The sequence below is a fragment of the Protomyctophum bolini genome, assembly GCF_963924005.1.
Source record: "Protomyctophum bolini genome assembly, chromosome: 5".
Lineage (NCBI taxonomy): Eukaryota > Metazoa > Chordata > Actinopteri > Myctophiformes > Myctophidae > Protomyctophum > Protomyctophum bolini.
In genome coordinates, this window is record NC_137866.1 from 14,457,789 (window position 1) to 14,473,507 (window position 15,719).

The 15,719-nt window shown below is 40.9% G+C and overlaps 1 protein-coding gene across 1 annotated transcript; it reads left to right on the plus strand.

Annotated features, from left to right (window-relative positions):
• The first annotated feature begins 1,097 nt into the window (after positions 1 to 1,097).
• LOC308316146 (kazrin-A-like) lies at positions 1,098 to 12,706 on the plus strand. Its single transcript, XM_080764575.1, has 8 exons — positions 1,098 to 1,200; positions 4,345 to 4,553; positions 5,137 to 5,255; positions 8,086 to 8,317; positions 9,027 to 9,128; positions 9,366 to 9,532; positions 10,460 to 10,601; positions 10,965 to 12,706. Exons 2-8 carry the CDS (start codon positions 4,452 to 4,454, stop codon positions 11,121 to 11,123), a joined length of 1,023 nt encoding a protein of 340 aa, XP_080620701.1. The 5' UTR covers positions 1,098 to 1,200; positions 4,345 to 4,451; the 3' UTR covers positions 11,124 to 12,706.
• The last annotated feature ends 3,013 nt before the right edge of the window (positions 12,707 to 15,719 follow it).

Consider the following 15,719-nt stretch of genomic DNA (forward strand, 5'->3'; position numbering starts at 1 on the left):
AAGCATCAACGTAATTTCCTTGAGCTGTACTTCTGCCAAAATCCCGCAACTTCCGCCCCAAAAAAATGATAGTGTCTATAGCATATAGTTCTTGCCCAGCGGCCAGCATGCCTCTCTATGCAGTCTCTGGGTTGCTGGTTTGAATCTCGTCATAGCTCTCTCGATCGGCCGGCCATAGCATAGTGTGAAGAGAGGTCTCACTTGTCTGGTAAACAAAAGGTCACCGGTTTGGCCTCCACTGTGTCAGTGTTGCTGGGCAAGACACACTTTACACCAAATGATCCACGCTGAGTGATCACTGCTCATCATAACCACCTGAGAAGCCATCAGTGAAGCCATTAGTGAAGCTGAAACAGAATTTCCCCTACTAAACACCCCCCCTACACGCAGACACACACACACACACTCACACTCTATCGTTATTAATCTCAGCATGAAAAACTCATAGGAAAATATCTTTGGTTCATAAGAACATCCATCTCTAGATTAATTACTCCATTACACCACTTTTTTTCCCCTTTTTTTACAATTTGTTTTATCTGGTGCCAATTCCCTAAACTGTAATCCTGGGCGCTACTCTCCCTCTGCCAACCTGGGGAGGGGCCCGAACTGAGCTCATGCTTCCTTCAATGCAACACACACAGCGTAAGTATCAAAAGTAACATCCCCGTTCACGGTAAAACGTAGGAAGATCCTGGTGTGAATTACGGCGAATTAATCCTGGCGGCCAAAGGTTTTAAATAATTATTTTTTTCCCCCTCATAGTTGCATCGTTTGCACAGTTGATTCTAATTCTAATTCCACCATTTTTAACAATTCCTCTTCATCCCAGGGGACTGCATTGCCCCAAAACTCCCCCAAAGTTTTCTTCACTCTTTTTTTCTTTAGCTTTTTCCCATGTGAAAAACAAAGGCAGTCCCATCTCAGGAACAGCTTAATTAGTCTCTTAAACGTTGTCTCTGTGGCTTCTACATCACACTCTACAGGACCAGCATGGGAGTTTTGAACATGTTGACTGAATGAATGAATAATACCTTTTGTTTTCTCCTAGCTGAGAGAGAAAAGATCCGGCGGGGTTTTTCCAACAACTGTTCAGTGCAGATAGTGGACATGTTTCAGCCTTCATTGTCACATCTTTATTGTTGCATCAAGATAACAGAGAAAGCAAAGGCACCTGCACAGGAAACCTGGGCAGTCAGGGTAATTACACCCTGGTTTCTGCAGTCCTACCTGGGGATTGTCACCTGGCTCTTATGCACACTGCAATTAACCCAACATATGCCATTACACATTCATCCAAAGGACCTTACGTTTAGATATTTTTAACATTGGTGCCGCCGGTGGAAATTGGAAACCCTCCGTGCCACTACCAAAATCATACATGGGGAAACTGGCGGCCCGCAGGTTAATAGCCGAGTTCTGATATATTATTGAATTCACCAAACATGCAAACATGGCGCTTATATTACTTTAATCTAAATTAGTAGCTTATGACTCTTATTAATTATTAGTTCATAAAGTTAACATAAGTATAACTAAATGCATTTGAAATTAAATAAAAAATATATATACTTCAGGATTCCAATTTAAAAAGAGCAAGTTTTTGCTCTTTTTTAATTGGAATCCTGAAGTATATTTTTTACTCAGGATTCAGGATTCCAATTCAAAAGTATCAGAAATACATAATCTACTAGCTCAAGACGCATTTTGGGAGTGGTAGTCTCTCAAGACAGATTGTTGAAAAGAGTGTGCTGTTTTTCCTTTGTTTTGCCAATGCGTAGTGGAAACTGTACCTGTCTCTGGCAGGTACAAATTAGCAACAGTAATTTAACACAACTTTGTTGAAACACGTCTCAGCTTTTGGAAGGTGCTTTGGTGACATAGCAGACGTGTAGAATAAAATAGAATGACCTGTACACCGTCTACACTTGCACAATAAATTATAATACAAGTTATCTTTTTTGTGTAGTATATAAAGTATAGACTGTGTGCGGGTCATTCTAGTTTATTCCACACTGCATCTTTGTTAAATTACTGAATTCTAAGGCAATACTCACTCAGCCATGTTACAATGAAGAAATACACATTATATAATACATATACTGTATAATCTACAGGTTACATCATTACTGTTGTCATGGCATGGAACTGCTACAGTCCCATTATTTAGACGGATAACAAACAGTTTAAGACTTGTGTTATGACTAGACTCAGAGACAGCAACTTGATTGACCTACCGAGGCTACCGGTATAACTCAAGTAAATTATTTAACAAATAAGAAGAAAAAATAAATAGCAAAAGCTGATATTGCAGACTCGGAGTGTGCGGTGGTGAATGTTAGTGGATGCAATATGATGTATGGGTTTGATAGGATGCAGAGCCAAACAGAAAAACAAGAGATGTGCACAGTGCTGGGAGAGAGAGAGAGAGAGAGAGAGAGAGAGAGAGATGCCTGAGTTTAGAGCTTAGGGGCTCTATTGTCGTCCATGCTAAACCCCTTATCCCTAAACTTCTTTGCCTTTTTTTTTTTACTATTTTGAAAAAACTTTTTTCAATAGTTCAACTAGCCGATCTACATCGACACTTTGTGAGCTTGTAGATTGGCTATTTGAACTATTCAAAAATGTTTTTCAAAATAGTAAAAAAAAAAAAAAAGGCAAAGAGGTTTAGGGATAAGGGCATATATTAGCATAGGGATATTAGCATGGACAAAATAGAGCCTGTGTGCTAATGTATGGGAGTCACCGGGCCAAGTTAGGCCTATTCCCAGTGATAATTAAGCCAGTGGTTCTCAAAGAGGGTTCCGGGGACCCCTGGGGGTTGTTTAGGGGGTTCCAGGGAGTCCCCAACTGAATTATTTAACTTACATTATAATAGGTTTAACCACTTCTTGTACGGGGGTCCCTGGGACAAACTATTTTCAGGTGGGGATCCGTGGCCTCACAAATTACTTTTTGGGTCCTTGACAGGAAAAGGTTTGAGAACCACTAAGTGCTGACCATCCCTGCCTCCTACGGTATCCAGAGAACTCGCCAGTTTACCAACTCACGGCGATTTAGTGCATTTTAGTTTTACTTCACCTTCATTTAAATTGCATTGAATTGAGAGAGATAGTTGTTTTGTGAAAGTTGCTAAAAGTTTAAACACCAAAGTACCAAAACATATCCTGAAATGGTAAAGCCTACTTATCATTGGTATTCACATACTCACCTTTTTATCATCATCTAGCTGACCATTTAATTGCACAAAATAATTTTATCACTTTGGAAATGAACTATAACATCTGTGAGTTTGACATACTACACTGATGAAGACAGCATGTTGGCATAACGATGAAGACATTGATGAAGAAATATTAGCAGGGTATCCCCTGCCAATACAGTGGTTTTCAACCCTTTTCATAAATGGGCCCATTATTTATTCTACATTTGAGCCACAGACCTCCATTTGATGTGGTACCATTAGGTTGATCAAAAATAACAATTCTTCTTTTACATTCTCTAATTGTGTCGACAATCTCTTGTAAAACCAAATACACCCGTATGGCAGATGTTTAAGAATAATTGAACTCTTTAGAGTGTAATATGAAACCAATGGAAATCTAATAAGGGTCCATTTGGTTGCCAACTCTCCATTTTAGCTTGGGACCACCTGGAATCCATTCAAGGACCACTGGTGGTGGTCCCCGGACCACTGGTTGAGAATCACTGTGCTAATAGACAGAACAGGAACAGAACAGGAAAGCAAACAAGAACAAAGAGCCAGCAGGTCTGAGGGCATGTCACAACAAAGTGGGAAGTGGGGGGGCAAGTGTTTTTGTAGCATGATCGCGTTAGCAATTAAGAGTTAGCAGTTGATTTGTTCTGTCATTACTAGTCCCGCTATTATTGAGGGACTACATCACTTTAGATTTTGTGTGATTTAATTTTGAATTAATTTAACTTTGAATTAAAAGTACTTTTACTTACTTTTACTAATTTTACTATTGCAAGTGGGACCCCAACTAATTGGCAAAACATTATTTGAATGATAATATAACATTAATATTATAACAACTTTGAAAAATGAGTTTTCATTGTTGTAGCCTACCGATAAGGAACTTAATGTTAGTTCCATTGATCCAAGCCAGAACACGAATAAACATGAACTGAAAATGCACGCGGCCCACCCAATCTGTCCACTTAAATGGTCAGATGGGTGGGCCACAAACACATTCAAGATTTCCAAGTGGGCCCTGATGCTAAACCACTTTTCTTGTTTTATTACGTACTAATCCGCCGCCTCTTCCGCCCCACACAACTTCCCTTACATGTGTATCCTCCCCTTGCTCCGCCCCCACCCAGACTCAGACAGTCTCTCCAGCCCCACCCGCCACAGTCTCAGCCTATCGGATGGATCAGAGGACCAACTGGACCGCCTCCAGCAGGTGGAGTTAGCTAGGACCACGCCCATGTCCCACTGGAGGGCGGGCACTGTGCAGGCCTGGCTGGAGGTCGTCATGGCCATGCCCATGTATATTCGCACCTGCTCTGAGAATGTCAAGAGTGGAAAGGTAAATGACGTCAAAAATCAATATAGCTTAAGTCACTGTTTCCCAAACAGTGGGTCGGGACCCATTTTGTGGGTTGAGGAGACGCGGACACATTTTTATGGGTCCCTTTTCTTTCTTTTTTTTTCCTACACTTTGTTTTCAATTATTTCAAAGCATTTAAAAAAAACCTTAGGTCTACCAAAAAAGAAAAAACTTTTTTTGAATTACGAACTAAACTATGTTTATTTTTTCTTCAGTAATTTCATGAAGAAATCTAAGAAACTCCATAAATTAGAAAACAAATGTTTAATAAGTAGTGAAAATAGCCGATCTACAAGCTCACAACGTAGTGCGAAGCAACGCGTTGTGAGCTTGTAGATCTGCTATGTTTTTGGGCAAACATCTAATTTCTCTTTTGGGTCACGGGCTAAAAGGTTTGGGAACCACTGGCTTAGGTTCTCAAAGTCTGTTGCGGGGGGACCTCCAGGGGGGGCCGTAAAAATATTAAATGAATGAAATCAAAATTTGCTGTTGAAATGAACACTGGTGTAACTTGACTGGGAAGGTTGGAACAGTTGTGTTTGTTGGTGTTCCCACTGTGCAGGTGTTGTTGGGTCTGACAGACGAGGATCTGGAGCTGGGTTTAGGGGTGAGCAGCTCCATGCACAGGAGGAAGCTACGCCTGGCCATCGAGGACTACCGAGACGCAGAGAAAGGCAGAGGGTGAGGATTTCTATTTAAACCACTTATTATAAACCACTTCAGATATAGTTGACCGGGGCCCCCAGGGCTCTCTACTAGGCCCTCTATACAGTACACCAGTGGTTCTCAACCTTTTCTGGAGCTGGGAAGTGGTCAGATTATTTTAATGGTCAATCAATCGATTGTCTTCCACCATGGATCAGTAGAACCAATGAAGTATACTATCACATTTTAAATATGTAATGTTTGTTTGTTTGTTTATTTATTTACATTTACCGTTTAGATAAGAAGTGGTTTGGTCTTAGTTACAGAACCCAGAACCCTTCATTTTTATGTATTTATTTATTTGGGTGGGGTGGGCAGATAGCCTACCCTTGAGGCCCACCAGTTTGGCCCACAGGTTGAGAACCACTACACATGAGTGAAGTGACATTAGCCTACTTTTAGAGTAACCTACTTTTACTTTTGGTAAAGTATAGTCTACATTTTGATGCCAATGCTTTTGTACTTTTACTCAAGTACATTTTGAATTCCTTACTTGTAACAGAGTATTAAAAAGATTGAGTACTTTCCACCACTGCGAAATGACAAGTATTATCATACTGAAGCTCAGTGGAGTGGGCGGGGTCTATGCTGGGTTAGGGACAAAGGGCGTTACCAGATTGTGTTCAGCCAATAAATGAAGCTCAGCCTATGAGCTCAGCCGACTACTTGCTTTTCCCCCATGATGCAAAGCGCTAAATAAAACTAATTTAGTTACTTTAAACCATGGGTTTAAACCTGTTATTGTATATCGCGTTTCGTTGTAGTATTTAAACGCAGAATTCGATGTGTTGTTGTATTTACTCTCAGTAGAGAGTGCATGTCAAGTTTTTTTTCGTAGAACGTGACATAAGGTGCTATGTCGATGCATGGCTTGGGTTCCAGTTGCGCTTCTCTGTAGTACACTCTTGGTTCTCTTCAGATCGCATAAATCTTTCGCCTTTTACTAAAGATTTCCGTGGAGAGGACCATTATGAGTATCAACTAATTTTTTGATGCTCTGCCTCTTACGGGGCGGGGCTTCCTCATTTGTAAAATAAAAATAAAAATAATGTTGTTTAGGCAATGTAAAGTGGCCAAACATTTAATAGTCAAACAATAAGAAAGAGCAAAACAAACAACCCATCTGCTATTTTCTCCATATTCTATTCTGTGTGGAACCGAGTCAAACAAAAACAATTCCAAATGCTATCAGGGCGGCGTCCCTGTTCAATAGAGCGCGACTTGCGCATAACATCATTGAGTGTCAAAAAACTACTTTATTGCTTTGACACAATTCATTTGACAGCCCATGCATTCAAACAGAAAAAGTCTTATCTAATTGCATTAAATTATTTTAAACAATGTTAAACTAACTTTGCCTGTCGCTTTGCCACTCGATTTGCCATAGACTTTATGCATGCGAATAGTTACCTTTTATGATTATTTATTTTGGGTCACGGTATGAAAAGGTTGAGAACCGCGGCCATATACATAATAACATGGTGGTGGTCTGAGAGCGCCCTCTCCTGGCCATAGGTTACAGTAGTAGCTTAACTTTTCAGTGGAGTCACTGGAGTGTTATATTATCTATATATAATATTGCATAATGATAACATGTGTGAGAGCTGATTATTTAAATATATGTAACGATTATTCGTTACATATATTTAAATAATCAGCTGTCACACATTGTATCATTATGCAAATTTATGTTTGAGGACCAAATTGCATCCATGTTTGAACAGTTTATACACAAAGTATAGACTGTTCCACAACAATAGCTGTTCCTTTATAATAGGCTACTATAGCTTATTCAGTTATTCTAGAGTTGCACTTGTCATGAATTGCTCTATAGAAGAGCATAAATAAAAGTTAAAAAATAAGCATAAATATAAGTTCTCTTCAATCTCGTTGCTGTCGGGTGGAAACTGTGTCGCGCTGCGACACATTCTGAGCTTTTAGATCTGCTATTTTTTTGTGTACAGTAATGTACAGTAGGCTATCCAAATTATGTCCATTTGATTACATGTGTACCCAGAGTTAACTGAACAGTGAGGGGAATGTGAATCCCTACTCCCCTTCAAAACCGCTCTCAAAGAGCACGTAACAGGTGGCTGCAATTCGAAACTGGCCCCAGTAAAAGGTCAAAGTTCCTCCCTTTACTGTTCATATTATTTATTTTGATTTATAACCGTTTATATAATGTTCTTGCATTGTAGGCTACTGTATATTTGTATGTCATTAAATGTTCAGATTAATTGAATATGAAGGACCCCAATGGAAACAAGCCACAGTGCTTTCTTGGCTAAATCGTTTTAGCAGATTGAACTGTACTTTCCTGTGATTTTTTTCTGCAAACTGTTTGAATAAAGTATTCAATCAATAAAAGTCATTGTGCGATGACTAAAAATCAGTGGTTTTCAACCATTTTGATACCAGGGCACACTTATTCAGTATTTGAGCCACGGACCACCATTTGATTTAGCCTCTCAATTTTGTCTTTGTCCACAATTCCATGCTGTATTTAGGAGAGATAACAGGCAAACGTTGACCAAAATAACAATTCTTCTTCATTCTCTAATTGTGTAGACTTCTTGTAAATTAAGTAATTCAGATATTTAACAATAATGTAACTCTTGAGAGCGTAAAATGAAACCAAATGCTATTTGGTTTCATTTTACGCTCTCAAGAGCTAAAGATCTACAAGGGTCCATTTGGTTACCAACTCTCTATCATTTAGCTGGGGGACCACAGCTGGAACCCTCTCAAGGACCACTGGTTGAGAAACAATGTGTTAAATCATTCAGTCCGGTGTCTCTGTCTGCAGTCTGTCCAAGGCGGCGGACCTGGACCACCACTGGGTGGCCAAGGCGTGGCTCAGCGACGTGGGCCTGCCTCAGTACTCGCAGGCCTTCCACACGCACCTGGTGGACGGACGCATGCTGAACTCGCTGACCCGCCGCGACCTGGAGCGTCACCTCAACGTCACCAAGAAGTTCCACCAGGCCAGCCTGCTGCTCGGCATCGAGCTGATGCACTCGCTCGGCTTCGACAAGGAGGTACGCACGCTTTCAGTCGTCACTCCTTTTCTTGTGTTCAAGTATAGGACCCCCTTGCCCCCTCGTTTGATATAGGCCTATGCATTATTAGGCCAGTGATTCTCAAACTTGTATAATCATGTATTTGGCTGCGGACCCTCATTTAAAAGGTTTTTGTGTAAAAATCTATCTCAGTCAGGACAACTCATGAATGGATGAAATATAATATTTATTGAATATAAAATGAGCAATATATTTATTATGGTTTGGCGATGAATTGGATCTGCTTTTTAGGTACTCTGGGCTGTATTTTGCGTGTCTTAAGTACCAGGTCTTATTACTTAACTTAAGACCTGGAGGCGTGGTCAATGCTCTTTGGCCACTCACTAAGAATAGCCAAATGGCATTGATCACTCCTCCAGGTCTTAAGTTAAGTAATAAGACCTGGTACTTAAGACACACAAAATACAGCCCAGTCTGTCTCTGATCAAACGCATCAGTCCCAACCATAGGGACTCCGAATCCCCCACCTAAACAGCAGATCCAAAATGACAGGTGGTACAGTAGCTGGGATGGAGGAGGGTGATCAGCAAAAGTTTAAGCAGACAGCAGCATCAGTGTGTGTGTGTGTGTGTGTGTGTGTGTGTGTGTGTGTGTGTGTGTGTGTGTGTGTGTGTGTGTGTGTATGTGTGTGTGTGTGTGTGTGTGTGTGTGTGTGTGTTTCCTCTAGGCTCTGCAGGCTCGCAGGACGCAGTGTGAGCACCAGCATGTTGACCCACTGGTGTGGACCTCTCACCGCGTCATCAGATGGGTCAGAGAAATTGACCTCAAGGTGAGGAAAACCACACCAACAACATCTCATTATTATGCTGCTCTGAGCACTTGTCAAGCATTTTTTGAGAACCAAAGCACCAGGATTGCATTCCATTGTGATATTACAACATCCTTGATCCACAACAGAAGAATTTTAGCAGCAAACATTGATTTATATGTTTCTGTTATAGTGCCAATACAAATAATCTCTAAACCTGTATGGTTTACGTCTTGTCCCTCCGCCCCACCTGTCCAGGAGTTTGCCGACAATCTCCAGAACAGTGGTGTTCATGGGGCTGTCATGGTGCTGGACCCCTCCTTTAACACCGACGCCATGGCAGCAGCACTGGGAATACCCAACAGCAAGCACATGATTCGCCGGCACCTCATCGAGGAGATGAAAAGTCTGATTGGCCCTGCCAGGTGAGAAATGAAAGAGGGGGAAGAGAGAGACAGACAGAGAGAGGAAGAGAGACAGTGAGAGGCAGAGAGACAGAGAGACAGACAGAGAGAGGAAGAGAGACAGAGAGACAGAGAGAGAGAGGCAGAGAGACAGAGAGACAGACAGAGAGAGGAAGAGAGACAGAGAGACAGAGAGAGGCAGAGAGACAGAGAGAGAGAGAGAGAGAGAGAGAGAGAGAGACAGAGAGACAGAGAGACAGAGAGGCAGAGAGACAGACAGAGAGAGAGAGAGAGAGAGGAAGAGAGACAGAGAGAGAGACAGAGAGAGGAGAGAGAGAGAGAGAGAGAGAGAGAGAGAGAGAGAGAGAGAGAGAGAGAGAGAGAGAGAGAGAGGAAGAGAGAGGAAGAGAGACAGAGAGAGAGAGAGAGAGAGAGAGAGAGAGAGAGAGAGAGAGAGAGAGAGAGAGAGAGAGAGAGGAAGAGAGGAAGAGAGACAGAGAGAAAGAAGAGTCTGGTTCTTGAGGGTGAGAAAGTCACACATATGTCTAAATTTAACAGTGAGAGAGAGAGATCTGTAAAGGGTGCATTGTGCATTTTTACAATGGTGATATGAAGCCATTGAGTGAGAGCAGATCATGTGATCCTGTCATGGGATAATGTCCATGTCCTTGACTCTGCAGCTGACTCCAATGGTAACTTTAACTTAACTTAATTTACATTCTGCAGAGAAAAATGGCAACAATACGTATAGCACAGGATATGTACAGGATAAATATTTGCATGCGTCTTCATTCTTTCATGGAGAACCCTGCTGGGTGAGACAATTGGACCCCACCGTGCACATGAAACATAACTTTTTCTTCCTAAAATATGTGACATTACTGTGGTCTTTGTTTTGTTCTAAATACCATATGAAACCCAATTGTCCATGCACCCTCCAATCCACAGGGCTAATGCCAAGCAGGACTATGAAAGGGTAGGTCTGGGCACACCACCGACACTGCTACGACAGAGCTCTTTGGGAAGACCCCCGAACTCTACTGGCCGACACACAGATGATGAAGCCTCTCTGAGAAGGAGGGCTGTCAAGGTGGGCAACAGTGATAACCTTAAAGAGCCAAAGAATGTTTCTAGGCTTTGTTCTGGTATTGTTGGTGGTGATAGTGTATGCACTGCACAGTACAAAACAGGATACTTGAGGCATTCAGCTTAATCTAGGTCGGAGGTCAAAATAATTATATAAAACATTTTTCTTGTTCCTAATGCTTTGCTGCAAATTTTACTTAATAATTATTGTAGTCTGTATATTAATAGGCCTAAGGAGACAAAAAGGGCCCAAAGGGTCCTTTTTACAGAGAAACTTACAAGTGCAAGATTGGTCTTGTGAGTCTGAGTGTTGACTGTATTTGAGTCCAAAATGAGTGTACTGTAACTTCTCTTTCACATACTATAGCCTCCTGTAGGGTTCAGCCCCAAAGGCCGAAGTTCGCGGGACCTGAGTTGCCATGGTAGTTACAGTTCTTTACCTCGGGAGGTTCGAGAGGAGGCTCCGGCCAGTACAGAAGGAAGTCCCATCCGTGGCTACACCAGTATTGAGGTCACTAATGTGTGAAGTTACGAGAATGGGACAAACCTCTGACATCGGCTTCATGGCAGGGAAACCCCACTGTACATCATGGACATTTGACTTCCATGCCCATGGACACACAGGATGTTTATTTTTCTAAAAGCTGAAACGCCAGACAGAATGCACTTTTTATGGGAAATGGTTTGGATTATTTCATTTTTTTATGTTTTTTGGTCTAATAAAAACCTACAATTCATCAGGGAGCAAATGGTATGTGGGGCAGCCGTCGCTTAGTACTGTGGTAGAGAGGCTGTGTGGTCATCAGAAGGTATTAGATCGCCCCCAGCTCGCCTAGCTGTGTTGGAAAGTAACTAAAGTAACGTATAACTTAAAGTAATATTATTATTATTTTCCATTAACTAGTAATATAACTAATTACTTTACAATTTGAGTAATAATATTACTAATATGTTGCTATTTTCCAAAAGTAACTTGTTACTATTGTCTTGTTTACTATTTTCTCAAGCTTTGGTGGTTTGAGTGTTTAATAATGGTAGACTGGGTTGGGATGGAGTTGCTTTGCAGGCTGCTGTACTGGTCTAGACCCTAGAGCGGATACGGAAACGATGCACACTTCTGTAAAAAAAAAGTGTCGCATACGTATCTGTGAATTATCAGATGCCGAAGGATGTGTCTAAAACCGTCCAGAAACAACCTGGCTAGTGTGACACTTAAAAGAATACTGGGGGCTAGAAAAAAAGTTACTTTTGGCAGATAGTAATATGCAAAATAATAATATTAGTTATTTTAAGTAACTGTAATATACGGTAATATATTACCGTTTTTGAGTAACTGTTGCTATACACTATGTCAAAGTGTCTCTGAGGAAGACACTTTAGTCCCTAACAGCTCCCTCCCAAGTGCTCATTTTGACCATCTGAGCAGCCATCAGCTGCGTGAAGTTGAAATGGAATTTCCCCCACGAGATTAATAAAGGTCTACCTTTTACTTGACCTATTTGAAGGACACCCATTTGTACTGATAAGACTCGAGAGATGGAGGAATGGTGTTAAATGTATTTTTCTTTTTTTCCTTTTTTTTATGATGGGTCTTTGTAAACCAGCAAGTGACTCTCGGTGGTTCTTAATAATATCAGTCTGTTTCTCTGAGGAAACGTAAAAGACTAGCACAGACTGCGTGTATGTACAGTACAGGGTACTTGATGATTCAGCTTCCACTAACAGGACAAAAGAATATACGCAAAAAAATACTTTTATAACCTGTTTCATGTAGGTAGTACTTTTTCAATAACTGCTGTATGTGATGCCTTGTGATCCTTGTCGAGACAAACAAAAAACTTGAACTAAAACTTTAATAATTTAGTGTACGTTTGATAGTCATTTTTCAGCTTGCACATTTAACACTGTTGTGTCTAAACAAAGTTTGCACCCTCTTCTAACATTTGATAATGTATCATGAACATGACAAATATTGTCTGAATATCGATAAATGATGCCATCAAACATATCACAGCAAAGTTATGCTTCTCCCGTAGAAGCTTAAAGACAAACAAAAGATGATCGAGAGCAGAAAAGCAAATATGCAATAGATCGATCGTGATCCTCCGAGAGTGAAATAAAGATGACATCTCAACTGTTGCCTGTCACACGTGTCTTTATGAGGTGTGTGTGTGTGTGTGTGTGTGTGTGTGTGTGTGTGTGTGTGTGTGTGTGTGTGTGTGTGTGTGTGTGTGTGTGTGTGTGTGTGTGTGTGTGTGTGTGTGTGTGTGTGTGTGTGTGTGTGTGTGTGTGTGTGTGTGTGTGTGTGTGTGTGTGAGTGTGAGTGTGTGAGAGAGAGAGAGAGAGAGAGAGAGAGAGCTGAGTCTTTGCAGCCGGCATCTATGTCAAACTAAACTGGAGAGTGGGATAGTTCTGGCTCCCTGCTGTCACCCTTGATAACACAAGGGGAGAGAAAGGGGGACCTGCACAGACAGGAATAGACATCACTACTAGACTGTGTGGCTGCTCCACACCACGATGATTTCATAACATGTCATTGAGTCATCAGCTCTCCTAGTAATCAATCATTGTACAGCTCTCATCTGGGATACTTCGGCTTACACCTCCACAGCAATAATGTAAATCGCCCTGCTCTCGTCAATGGTGTCGTCATCATCTGCATGCATGACACATCCCAGAGAGATATAGCTGATAGCTGTGTCTGTGCTGTGTCCAGGAGACAGCTTTCCGTATGTCTAATTGTAAAATATGTGGTTGCATGTGACATATTGTAGCTCCCATGTCACAGGTCAAATCCAGGACATCAGAATGATGTGGTCAGTGAGTGCACTAATTGGATAGGTTGAGCCTGGACCATCAGATCAGAGCACCAAAATGGCCAAATATATTGTTGTGCGCCAGTCCCACCTTCTAAAATGGCACGGGAACCCCTTTAGGTGTTTTAACTATTGAAAAATAGCAGACCTAGAAGCTCATAGCACGCCAGTGGCGCGCTATGAGCTTGTAGGTCTGCTATTTTTGAAAAATCTTAAAAATGCGGCACACATCTTTGAATATATTCTTTCAGGAGACATTTTATTTTTATTTTGACGTCAGGCCTAAATGGGTTAACTCATTGATCAAATGATGGACTTTAGGACTCAAGGTCAAGAATATGAAATATATTACTGATAAACTAAGGTAGGGTAGTGTATAGGTGTGTTGGAAAAAGTCCCACAAAAACTAAACTGGTCATTATCTTGACTGTTGGTTCAGTTCAGTGGACTAATAAATATGTGGCATCATAATCTGTTGTGTCATAGGCTGCACGCTAAAGAGAACAGTGACTGACTAATCGTATGTGAGCTTTGTGTTGTAACAGTGTCACTCCCTGTCTGTCATTTACTGAAAATGTTCCGTTTCCCGAAGTACCTGAGGTGAGGTTTTCCTTTCATACCTCATGCTCCCTCTGCCGTATCTTTGTTCAGTGTTCGCTATGTTATAGTAAAAAAGAAAAAATAACCTTTACCCTCTTAGCTCTTTGTCTTCCATTTATTCTGCTTTAAGGAGTATTATATGAAAACTATAGTATAACCTATAATCTAACCCTTGGATTCCTAAAAATTGCAATTGCTTGTTGGTGATCTAGCAGGGTTATTGTTTTGATGCACATACATATGCTAAGGAGGACCATTACTTAAATGCCCCAAAACTGTAGCTTATGTATTTATAGTCCTGCATAAGCATTATCAATGCAATTTTTTTATTAATAATTTCAAAATAAGTATTCCAAGGCACTTCAGCTGGTAGCTAACACAGTTATTTATAAACACAGAAACCCGGTCTAGAAACCACGGTCTGCACAGGCCTTCATTAGGGTGCGTAGGCCTATGTGTTTTGTAAGGCAATGTGAATTATGGTAATCTAAATTCCACTTCACTGTTTTCTGATTGCTGAGGTAACATTTGATTTGAATACAGACTAAAAATCATTTTTGTTTCAAATCTTTACACTTACACTGTACTTTACAATAGAAACTTCTGGGAAGCCTGTCTCCTATCCCCTGTCCAGACACAGCTATCAGCTATATTATCTCTCTTGGATGTGTGTCATGCACGCAGATGATGAAGACACCATTAACGAGAGCAGGACGTTTTACATTATTGTGGAGAGCTGATGACTCAATGACATGTTGTGAAATCATCGTGGTGTGGAGCAGCCACACAGTCTAGTACGGTAGTGATTCCCTTTGCCATTATTGTCTATTCTTGTACGTGGTCCCCTGACTAACTGTTCTTTCTCCCCTCCTGTTGTGTTGGGAGAAAGCAGGGAGCCAGAACTATCCCACTCTCCAGTTTAGTTTGACATAGATACTGCCAGTGGCTGCAAAGACTCAGTTATATTCCTTGTTATTATATATTAGATCACTGACCAATAATCTGTGGGAAAGTATAAACAAAGAAGCGGTAGACTTAGATAACTTTGTGAAACAAGTTAAACAACAGTAGAATTTCCCATTGGCACATTAAAGCATTGTGGTTCTAGTCATTTGTATGAACTCACTGTTGCAAAGGTACTGTAGTACCTGCAAAACAACTTTATTAATACCACCAGGGGAATTGTGGTGTAACGATCGTAGGAAGAGAAACTCCCAGTACTCTAATCTGCACACAATAGACCTTCCAGGTCAACATAACATCCAGTGGCATGATTCAGTCATTAGGCTATATCAATGGGGGTTCCAAGCTAATAGAAACTACAGCCTTTTCTCCATGCTGAAATAGAAGCCATTGTTCTTGCATTAATAATTACAAAAAAATCCTGTTTGAACTTGTCTACCGATGATATGTTCATTACCCAGATTATATTCAAAGTCCTCTTAGACCAAATAGACAGAAATATGAGCACGAGGACCAATGGTTGAACATTGGTGAATTGTCTTTAATACTATCTCTCATAATACTTGTTGATAAGTGATGAAGTGAACAGTTTGCGTAACTCTGTCTTGCTATATGGCTCTGACATAACTAAAGGTATACTTTTCAAGGTTGGTATAAGGTCAATAACGGGTCTAAAGGATTTAGAAAAGCAGTTGTAGGCTATTAGTCAGTAGCACTCAAAGTAGAGATACAATACAATACAA

What these genes read in the sequence shown, in the direction of transcription:
- LOC308316146 (XM_080764575.1), top strand. Translation starts at nt 4,452, where the DNA reads ATGTCCCACTGGAGGGCGGGCACTGTGCAGGCCTGGCTGGAGGTCGTC. An exon ending in AGAATGTCAAGAGTGGAAAG is followed by an intron (nt 4,554 to 5,136) that starts GTAAATGACGTC and finishes CCCACTGTGCAG; the next exon opens with GTGTTGTTGGGTCTGACAGA. An exon ending in TCAGAGAAATTGACCTCAAG is followed by an intron (nt 9,129 to 9,365) that starts GTGAGGAAAACC and finishes CCACCTGTCCAG; the next exon opens with GAGTTTGCCGACAATCTCCA.